The 11051-nt window shown below is 42.2% G+C and overlaps 1 protein-coding gene across 1 annotated transcript in view; it reads left to right on the top strand.

The window, feature by feature from the left end:
- Window positions 1-9078, top strand: part of LRRC31 (leucine rich repeat containing 31) — a 14449-nt gene extending 5371 nt beyond the window's left edge. The window contains exons 6-10 of the mRNA XM_024209509.2: window positions 819-986; window positions 2410-2577; window positions 4526-4693; window positions 7282-7449; window positions 8759-9078. Coding sequence (XP_024065277.2) covers window positions 819-986; window positions 2410-2577; window positions 4526-4693; window positions 7282-7449; window positions 8759-9078 — 992 coding nt within the window. The remainder of the gene's footprint in view (window positions 1-818; window positions 987-2409; window positions 2578-4525; window positions 4694-7281; window positions 7450-8758) is intronic.
- Window positions 9079-11051: the final 1973 nt, after the last annotated feature.

Here is an 11051-nt window from a genome sequence, read left to right as displayed (position 1 = left end):
AAGCCCCAACACTGTGAAGCTCATTACATGAATAGGGCCCAAATTTAAGTCTATCTGTGCCATGGTTTTTACCATCCCCAAATGGGGTAAGAATACCTGTTTCACCAAGAAGTGTGCTAGTGTGGACGGAAGGTACTAGAAATATGTTATTTATTCACTTATAGGGCCTGATCCAAAGCCATGGAAGTCAATGGAAAGATGCCATAGTTTGGCATTTATAATCCTTGCAGTGTTCAAGATTTCCTGAACCTTGTGGGTTTTTTGGTGGGAGATTCATGGGGTTTGCAAAACTAGTTGAGTTTATGACACTTTTTTTTCCCCTCTACACCCACCTCATAACTTAATACTGTGTTCTTTTGAAGTGATTCTGTATTTTGAAAAAGGTTTTCTGTCTAAAGGAAAACTTTTGTGCTATGAACTAAAGATACAAGATTAAACCTTCTTCCCACTCCCCAAAGCTAGAATAGCTCCAGTGAATGGTCTGTATTCAACACATATAGTTCATCCTTTTGCATTAGAATGTTCTCTCTTCCCCTCACTGTTCCTTGTTGTACAGTTCTTTGTATTTTTTCCCATTTTCTCATCCTACTGTTTCAATGATTTTATTTCTCTGGTCTCTCCTAACTCCTTTTTTCACTGCATTTCTTAAGCAGACCACGAACCCAATTAATCTAAATCAAACTTTTGAACCCATGTTGTTAGAATGTGTTTGAATGTAGACAAAACAAGTTGGCTCATTCCTGCTTATAGTGGTGTTTTCTGCAGTATCCTTCCAGTAAATCTGGTAACTAATCAATTCTGTTTTCCTTTTTTTTCAGCTCAGGTTCTAAATGTCATCCATGACCTTGAAGTATTAGATATTTCTATTAACAGAAACATTGGCTGCAGTCTGAAAAGTATTGCTCAGGAATTGAAAAATGTGCCAGTTTTGAAAGAATTAAATTTGCATATGTGTGGATTAAAGCAAGATGGCCTCCAGTATTTAGGTTAGTCTAGATTTAGTGTGGTTTAGATTTGGAATCCCAAATCTAAATCTAAAACCCATCTAAGAAAATGTCTAGGCTAAAGGCAATGAAATAAGTATTTTGTGTGATAGAAATCATAAGAATCATAAGAATATCAAAAATATTGATAGACAAATATTCTCTTCTGTTTGGGGACTAAGTTGTTTAGTAAAGGAAACAGAGACTTTCAGCACTAGTTTCTTGGTTCAAAGTCATCTTAAGGGGCTAGTAACACAGGGTAGGTCTACATTGCAATGTAAGCCCAGGGTTAGTGGAACTTGAGTCAGCTGTCCCATGTTAGGGAACCCTAGGCTTGAGCATCTACACTGTATTTTAACCCTAGGTTAAGACTTTTGTGACCCATGCTCAAACCTAGGGCTCTGGCATCCACACTGCAGTGCGCAGACCCAAGCCAAAATAATCATATCCCAGAGTCCCTAGAGCTTCGCCCTCCCCACCTCCTGTAATGTGGCTGCTCTAGCCCTAGGAATGTAGTGCACTGTGGGGAAACTTTGCTGCCTGGCCTGCACATTACCAGGAAGTAGCTCGCTTTGTAAAAGGCTTGACCAGTTCGCTTTCCTTTGCAAACCCAGGAGGCTCTCTGATAGTATGCTTGCAGATTGGTGATCAGAACAGAATGGGTGAACACTGACCTGAGCTGCTGCCATTTGCTGGAGAGGCAGCGCGGGGAAGGGAGGAGAGGTGGTTTGAGCGGCTTCCATTTTCAATAGAGTGGATTGCAAATTGTTGAGATAGAGAGGACTAAGTAAGTTGTCCCATGGAATTGTGGGTTACTTCTGGATGACTCCCGGGACCTGAGTCAAGTAGGGCTGTGACTACATTTTGAAGCAATAGGGCTCGTATCCTGGGCCCCAGCTTGACTTGAGCTTGGACCCTCCAGCCCTGCAGGGTTCTGGGTCCCTGGGTCCAAGCCCTGGGCTAGCACAATTGTAGTATAATGTAGATGCCCAGGCTCAAGCATGAGCTTACATTGCAGTGTAGACATAACCTAAAAGTCATCACCTGAAGTCTGTCCAGATTATCTTTGTCTAGTTCCTAGTGGACTAATTATTCACCACACAAAACTCAGTATCACAATTGGTGCTATTTGGCACCCTTGACAGTATTCTCAGTAAATAGACTGTAGTATTAATGGGTATGAAGGGTGAGCTGCTCTCTCACTTTTGGGTGGTTCTTTTAGAGTAAGGTTGAGTGACATTGGTGGGAAGAACTTTGCAATGTTGACTTACTTCTGTTGTAACTACACAGAAAACCTCATTCTCCTGAGCTGTCATTCCAACACCTTTCACAAATATTAACACTAGAGTAAACAAATGTTAAGTCCACAGTCTGCCTTATGTGTTAGAATATTCAGTGACTATGAATTCTGCCTTTTTCATTTTAGACAGGGCTTTCCAGTACTTACCAGAGCTAAACAAATTAGACCTATCGTGCAATAAAGAAATTGGTGGAGGGTTTAAGGATTCAGCAGCTCATTTGGCCAGTTTTAAAGACCTAGAAGTCCTGGATCTCCACCAGTGCTGTGTAACAGAAGAGGACATGGTGGTTCTCAGTAAGAACATTGTTAGAAAATTCATTAAGAATATAAATGTTTTTAACTTTGAAAACTTCTCACAGGCAGAAAATGGACCTCACCTCCATCAGATTTTAATAGTCAGGACTAGTTTATCCACACAGATTTGGCAGTGCAGTGATTGTGGAGAACAACTAGCCTTTTGGTTAAGGTACAGGACTGGGAGTCATGGGTTAGTTACATGGGGGCTGATCCTGAGAGGTGCTAAGAACCTGCAATTTCCCTTATTCAGCACCTTAGGACTTGCCTATACTTAAACACTACAGCGGCACCACTGCAGCTGAGGCATTGTAGCACATCAGAGTAGACACTACCTATGCTGACAGGAGGGATTCTCCCATTGGCAGAGGTAATCCACCCCCCACAAGAGGTTAACGGAAGAATTCTTCTGTTGACCTAGCGCTGTCTACACGGGGACTTAGGTCGGCTTCACTACACCGCTCAGGGGCGTGGATTTTTCACACAGTTAAACTGATTTAATTTTCTGGTGTAGACTAGGCCTTAGATAGGCTCTTGTGTAAAATGGAGCTAGTAACAATTACTTGCCTCACAGAGATTTTGTGAGGCTTAATTCATTAATGTTTGTAAAGTACTTTGAGATCCTTGAATGGAGAGAAAATACTGTTAGAATATTATTTTTGATAGGCCACAACACTAAAGGGGCATTTCTCAATGCAAGCGACATAGGCCCATTTGGACAAATGTCCACATCATAGACACTAGCACCAGGGCTGGCTCCAGCTTTTTTGCCGCCCCAAGCGGTGAAGCGGGGAAAAAAAAAAAGATAAAGCCGTGGTCGGTGGCACTTAGGTGGCAGCTCTACCGCGCCGCTTCATTCTTCAGCGGCAATTCAGTGGCGGGTCCTTCGCTCCGAGAGGGACCCGCCGCCGAATTACCACTGAAGACCTGGACGTGCCGCCCCTTTCCATTAGCTGCCCCAAGCGCTGGTGCGCTTCCTGCGCTGGTGCCTGGAGCCGGCCCTGACTAGCACCAACTAGGCAATCTTGTTTTGTTAATTGATCACACTGGAGAAACCAAGGGCCAGATCCTCAGCTGGTGTAAATTGGCATGTCTCCAAGAGATGAATGCACATGAAAATTGAACTCCCCTGTGGCCCGTAGTGGTAACTCCATATCAAGGCAGAAGTACAGTGGCAGGGTGGTGTGAGGGAAGCTTGTATTGCTGTTCTTTGAAGAAACTGAAGACTTCATTCTCCAGGGCTCGTTGTACGAACCCCTCTCAAGAGCACTATTTTCACTTCATGTTACAGGAAATATACAGTTCACCTCCCACCTAGGAGATGGTTTGGTTTCTGTTTTCTGTTACCATTGTATTTTGACATGGATTTTAACCTTTAGAGTAAAAAAATCCCATGACTTGAAGTGTACAAGCTTGGTCTTCCTGATGGGGAAGATAATGTGAAAAGCTACTGATGAAGTAATACTAGTAAGGAGAAGAGTTAACTTAATCATTTAAGTAATAATTTTAGTTCTAGTGATTTATTTTTCATTTGATGCACATGTAATAGGACTTTGATAACCATCTACTGGTATATATTATATGAACATATTCTACTTGAGGTTTGCAAAGGCTGTGAGATTTGGACATAGATTCCCCCATTAATTTTAATAGGAGTTGTATGTTTAAACCCCCTAGTTGGCTTTGAAAATCTAAGCTACTCTATCTATTGGAGGCCAGACTCTGACACCCTTACTCAACGCTAAATAGTACCTACTCCTTGAGTAGTCCTATTGAAAACAATGGGACTATTTATGGAGTAAAGTATTACTCAGCATGAGCAAGGGTGTCAGAATCTGGCAATATGTTTTTGGTTGAGTTATAAATAAAAGAAATTGTAGCAAATAAAACTACAGCTATATAGTAATTTAGGATCACAGTGACTAATAAATATTGTGTATTTTTAAAGCACAGGTGATACCTTTACTCTCGAGTCTTCAGGAGCTGAATTTATCATCCAATAAAAACATTGGAGTGTCTTCCAACTACCTTTTTAGCAGGCTCAGATTTTTACCAAAGTTGAAATCTGTGATCGTAAGCAGATGCTCTTTAGGGGAAGATTCTTTTGCATCACTAGGTAGGAATGATTTTTAAACTATTATATATTCTCTGTATGCAGCAAGACGAGATAATGCAGTAGTTTTGCATTGTCCTTTGATGGGACTCAGCAGATCTGTGGTTGAATTCTGGCTTTGGTCATGAGTAAAAATGTATCTTTCAGTCTCACCCTTGGCTCTGTCTGCCCACATCACAAAACCATCACATAATTTGGTCTGTCTGCAAAGGGAAGTCTGAAAGTGGAATACCAGGAGTACTATAGGTCAGGACTTAGGTGCATTGTAACAGTTTCTGACCACATTATGCCCGATTTTAATGTAGTCCTATTAATCCTTCATCTTCCAAAGAACTATAATGTATTTACTAATTTTAGAAAAGAAAGCTACAGTATATGATCTCATACTACGCTGGAATTTTAATCATTAGTGGGCAGACCTTGTAATAATTATCCATTTAATACTGATGTCTTAATATTTACCACTCCTGAGTGCAAAGGGATCTTGACACATGCCCATAATAGAGACCTATAGTCGTGAGCATATGTTTGAGTAAAGTTTTTTCATCTCTAGTTACCAACAGAAACTTTCTGGCCTCCAAGTAAGCAGCATGTGTGCAAATCAAGAGCTTATAAAAGGGATTAGAGTAAATGTTGCATACAGAAAAGAGAACCTGTTGTTTATTACTGCTTGCTCCACTGAAGTCAATAGCAAAATTTCCACTGACTTCAGAGGAAGCAGGATCAGGCTAGCACTGGTTTGAGGTCTTTGCAGGCAATGTGCTAAAGAAGCGTAAAATATTATTATTGAATAGTGATTTTTTGATATCTTGAAGTCAGCATTGTCAGAAAATGTAATGAATCTTGCCTTTAATAAATGGGTTTGCAGCAAGAACTGCTCCCTTTAAATTGTCATAAAATGGTCAAAATTGCTCTTTTTACATTAAATTGACTTCAGTGGGGATGGATCAGGCCAATATTGCTAATGTAAAACAAAACACCCATCTGGGTGTTTCACCCAGACCAGGAAGGGGTTCAGTTAACACCTGCCTTGCAGCTCTGGGTGCCTAAATGCTCTGCTGCTGTGCGGTCCACAGACAGAAATGACCTGTGCTTGCCGATAGTGAGAGTGGGGAGGGGCAGAGTGAGGGCAGTCGGCTTCAGCAATGTTCCTGAGCATGCTCAGTTCATGTGAGCATGCTCAATACAAGCCAAGCAGCGAATCTGTGAGGGGACATATGACCCCGTATGCCCACAGACTTGACACCAACAGCCCGCATTCAAGCTTGCTGATCACACCTTGGCTTTCATTTCCCTATTACTCTGCCAGGGGGTCTCAACAACCCTTCCAGCCCCAAGTTCTCCCCCCAAAAATGTCTCTGCAGTAGGGTTGCCAACCCTCCAAGATTGGCCTGGAGCCTCCATGAATGAAAGATTAATCTTTAATTAAAGATTATGTGGTGTGATGAGTCCTCCGGGAATACGTACAACCAAAATTGGCAACCCTACTCTGCAGTGCACAGCCTCATGCACCATAGTACTCACAAAACCTTTTCAGCTTTGCTGCTCCTATCAAGAGACAAAACACAGCAGCCTGTTAATTTAACTGGGGTTAACATATCCTTCCCTTCAATCACAGTGCCAAGCTGGTTAATAGTAAAACCAAAACAAATTTATTAACAAAAGGACATCGATTTAAGTGATATCAATCAAGTAGAAGGAATAAGGATAGAAATGGTTACAAACAAACAAAAGTTAAAATACTCTACTTAGACTGAAACACAACTTAACAAACTAGTCATTTGTTCATAGTTTTCTCATCATAGTCATTCTTCCAGTATGGCTAGTCCTTAGCCAGGATCCAAATACAAAGTTCACAGAACTTAGTTTCTTTGTCTGCTCAGATAAAGGATAATTTAGGGATTCTCTCCCACTCCCTTTTTAGTCCAGTAAAACTCTGAAATGTATTATTCTGAAGTGTATCCCCAAATAAAGTTCCTTTCCCCTGAGGGTGTAGATGCCAGGCTGTCTGGTGTAAATGCCATCCTGGCTTCTCCCACTTGTGATTTTTACAATGCAAATGATCTTCCTGCAACTTGTGATACAAATGAATAGGCCACTGTCCTTGGGCACACCTGGCTTGAGGGGTCAGCCCCTTTTCTTTGTCAGGAAAAACCTGTTTATCAACTACCCCTGACATGCTTGGTTTAAATACATTTTAGTGACATATTTCCGATACAGCTGGATGCGCTGAGCTGGTCAGGCCAGCTGATACTCATCACTGCTACATATCAGGGAGCTCCAGGCCATCTGACACTGGGATGCCCATAGGGTCACACCATCCCAACCCCTTTTAAGAAAGACAACTCAAGGACTTGTCTATGTTAAATACCCATTCTATATGTGAAAAATCAAATGTTGAACTCTTTAGGGAGTACGTGAGATTTTATTTTGTCTAACTTTTACTGAGATCCAATAAAGCTATGTTCTAAGCACAAGTAAGTAGGCAACATACTTAAAACCTATTTACAGGTGAATACGTGGTGAAATGTCTGCTAAGGCCACGATGATTTCTGTTAGTAAGCAGAAGTTGCTGGTGTTAATCTTTTCAGCTGAGACTGCCCTTCACCTCCCTGAACTGGAGATATTAGACCTTTCTTGGAATAAATGCGTTGGTGGGAACCTAAAGCTGCTTTTGGAAGCACTAAAGCTTGCAACGGAGATTCGAACGTTGAGACTGAGCAGCTGTAACTTGGTGGCTGAGGATCTGACTCTTTTAGGTATGTATAATGTGATGTTTACTAGCAGGCAAGCAGCCGCTGCATTTAGACCACAATTCAGAGACTTGTTCCTTGGGTAGAGCAGATTTATGCATAAATCAGATGACAGGAGGCAGAATGCGGCAGTATCTTTCCACCAGGGAATTTTCATCTTGCTGATGAGGGATATTTACTCAGTACTTTACACAGTGAGGGGGCAAAAACTGAAAAGAGTGTAGACAATAATGGAAAAATATTCAGGGACCCATTTTAGCTGAGCTATTTGTATTACTTCACAAATGCAACACTTAGAAAAATATAAATGTACAATGCAAACACTAGATTTAAAGCCACTTCTAAGAAGTTTTATATTGCACAGCCAGTGTTTCTGGGCTCAGTAACTCCAGCTAAATTATATTTTAACAGCATTACACGTCACTGCAGTGGTGCCAAATCTCTTGATTTTAGTTTTTTTTGTGAAAGCCCCAACTCTTGGAGTCATGTTATTAGAGGAGAATATCAGCTTTTTTTAAAAGTAAATTTTTAGCCCTCTTAGTTGCGAGAAACGCTGGAAAATGTGAACCCTGAAGTTTCAAACACCAGAAATCAAATTAAAAATTCTCATAATTTTTGTTTAAAAATCTCATGATTTTTAAGTCAGTCTGTTGATTTTTGGGAGCCTGACACATGACTTCTGAATGCTTGGAGTTGACAGTACAGTAACAGCTGCCTTAAAACTTTTGGGGTCCCTGTAGCCCACACAATGGTAAAAAATGCTTGAGCCCTGTTGACCCTAGAGCCTTCATCATTGCTACCACTGTCCAAATGGCACCAGTGGTAAATTACAGGTCCTAATTTTCTTAGGGTAGACAAGACTTCAGCCTCTACCCTGGCCCCCGCTCCCATTAACTTTCCAGAATTAGGCATGGCTCTTTCAACATTTTTCTCTCTCCAAATCTCACTGTAAAATCTTCCTGCCGGTTTCATCCTATGCTTGACATTAAACTCCATCTGACTGATCCATCATGAGGTTGCCACACACTTTTAACCTAACACCTTTGTAATCCCTTTAGTTCCCTTTGAATTGCATATTGTAAACTACACAACGTCTTTTGCGATAAAATAGGCTTTGTGAGACCAATAGCAAGTATCTCTGATTAGTTTGAGCAACATGTTTCATATCACTTAGTAACCAATCATTGCCATGTTTTATTGCTAAAGGACCTTAAATAACATGGTACTAAAAGAGCACTATTCTTAGTCATACACTTTTTTAAACAATATTTGTAAGTATATATTCAATGTGTATTCCAATATCCATTTCTTTCAGCATTAGAGGTCCAAGCTGGTCATCTAGCCAAATTACAGAAGCTAGACCTGAGTTATAATGACAGTGTTTCTGATGAAGGATGGGCCACTTTCTTTCAAGGCTTAACTGCACTCAAAGAACTTTCAGAGTTGGACGTCAGTCTTCGGCCGTCATCTTGTCGTGACTGTGGAATGTGGTTCAGCAAGTTGTTAACAGATTTGTCAAAGCTGCCTGCATTCAGAGAGATAGGGATGCAAAGGTGGGCCCTTCCGGAATCACAGCAGAGACAACTGGAAAGCTTTAATCAGGACGCCAAAAGGAATGTTCTCTTTGACTATTGATGCAGGGCCTGGGTTTCTGAAAAGACCTTTCCAAGTAGCACATGCATTATGTACTGTGTGATTCTGACTCAGAAAATAGCCTATTTTTTACTAGTAAATCTGTTTTCATCATGTCTCTTGAAATAGTTCCCAACTACACAACGTTATTTAACGTGTGAAATACACAGATAACTCCATTTGATCACATAAACTCCAAATGTCTGGGTATGTAAGAAAGGTCTATCTTTCTTATATACATATCTAACTGTTTTTAATAAGCTACATTTGGACCTAAATGTGAGCCTCTTCTGCCTCATTTGTGGTAATGCCCTTAAGCATATTTGCTGATAGAAAGGTTGGAGCACGTTGGAACACTTATTCATAATTCAGCACTGCACACAATCTGGCGCCTGTATGCTATTCCAATGACATATGCGGGCCATAAAAGGACCATGGCAATCCTGGGCTGCAGAGCAAGCCATAGGCATTCTGGGTACGACTGCAACAAATTACAGGATTCCTTGGGGCTCTTCCTGCTTATGTGAGGGTCTGCTTCAGCCCCTGCAACAACCTTTATTGCCCTCTACCCAGATTACTCTGTGTTGCCTCTCTCAGTAGGTACAGCCATGGAGTCTAGCCATTAGCATTAAGGGTCTGATCCACTGCTCCTTGAAAGCAATGGGAGTCTATGATGCAGTGTGCTCCTCTCACCAGCCCTGAGAGAGTTGAATTAGGACAGGTGGGCCCAATCCATCAATTAAGCTCCAAATGGGGGAGGTTTAGGTTGCTTGGAGGGCACTAATTAGGAAGAAGCTCAACTGTGAGGGAAGAGGCAGGGCCTCTATAAAGCCAGGAAGCTAGCAACAGAGATGAGTTTGAAGATCTTCTCCCTGGGGTAAGGGAGAAGGAGCATGGTAGGAAGGGGTCCAGAGAGGAGAGCAATAAGGTGCGTGTAAACACAGACCTTAATGGCTTGTTACAGGACCCTGAACTGGAACCTAGAGTAGAGCGTGGGCCTGGGTTCCCCTACCATCTACTGCAGAGTGGTACTGCTAGGAGCAGTGAATGGGAAGACTGCGTGAGTTACTGTGGGAGTATGCTATTCAAGACAGCAGGTTTGAGGCCTGCCTGATGCTGCTGGTGGAAGAGAGACCTTAAGAGACTCCCCTAGAAGGGGAAACCACAGTGTGATCTGGCTGGAGGGTTGAATCACAAAGCAGCTGTGTTGTAAGTCTGTGGAGCGGAAGGAGAGTGGCATGTGGGAAGAGAAGAAAGGGGTTGCTGAACCAGCTGGAGCTAACTGCCAGCAGGAGGTGCCATCCAGTGGTGAGTAGAGCACCCCCTGTGACGGTCCTTCTAGTGACTTCTCTGAGCAGGGGTGCTGGGATGGGGGGCCATGGCTGGTAGGTGAGTGATGGGTTAAGAGGGATGGGGCGTCTGGGGAAGGGTGGTGGTGAGGGGCTTGGGGGAAGGATGCCAGTGGGCCCCTACTTTTAGGGAGCTTCTGCTGCTCCTGCCTCTGGGTCCTGGCTCAGGCCCATGTTTGATATGCAGCACAAGCCTCCCATCACATTCTCACAATGTCCCTGTGAAGTAGGTACTGTTAGTATTATTATTCTTTCTGCTTTGCAGATGGAGAAAATAAACACAAAGAAGTTGAGTGCTTTACTCTAGGCCATACAGCAAGACAGGGCAGAATAATCAGAAAGAGAGTTTAGGATTTCCTGGTGCCCATTCTTGAGCTTAGCGCATCTGACCCATTAAACTAAGGAACTGGCTAGAATGTTCAGTAACCCTTCTGTTGTTTTGTTTGATAGAGCCAGAGTCACCCACCCTTGCTCATGTTAATTGCTGCCTTAAAAAGGGCCAGATTCTAAAACATGTACTCATGTTGAATAGCGTCTTAATCCATGAGATGCCCCATTGACTTTAATGGGATTATTTGTAAAGTAAGGTACATTTACTAAGTGGTAGTATCAGAAGCTGCCCTCTAA

Source organism: Terrapene carolina, unplaced genomic scaffold, assembly GCF_002925995.2.
Source record: "Terrapene carolina triunguis isolate 2854851 unplaced genomic scaffold, T_m_triunguis-2.0 Scaffold88, whole genome shotgun sequence".
NCBI lineage: Eukaryota > Metazoa > Chordata > Testudines > Emydidae > Terrapene > Terrapene triunguis.
The sequence above is the reverse complement of the archived record's forward strand: the minus strand, read 5'-3'. Positions and strand labels throughout refer to the sequence as shown.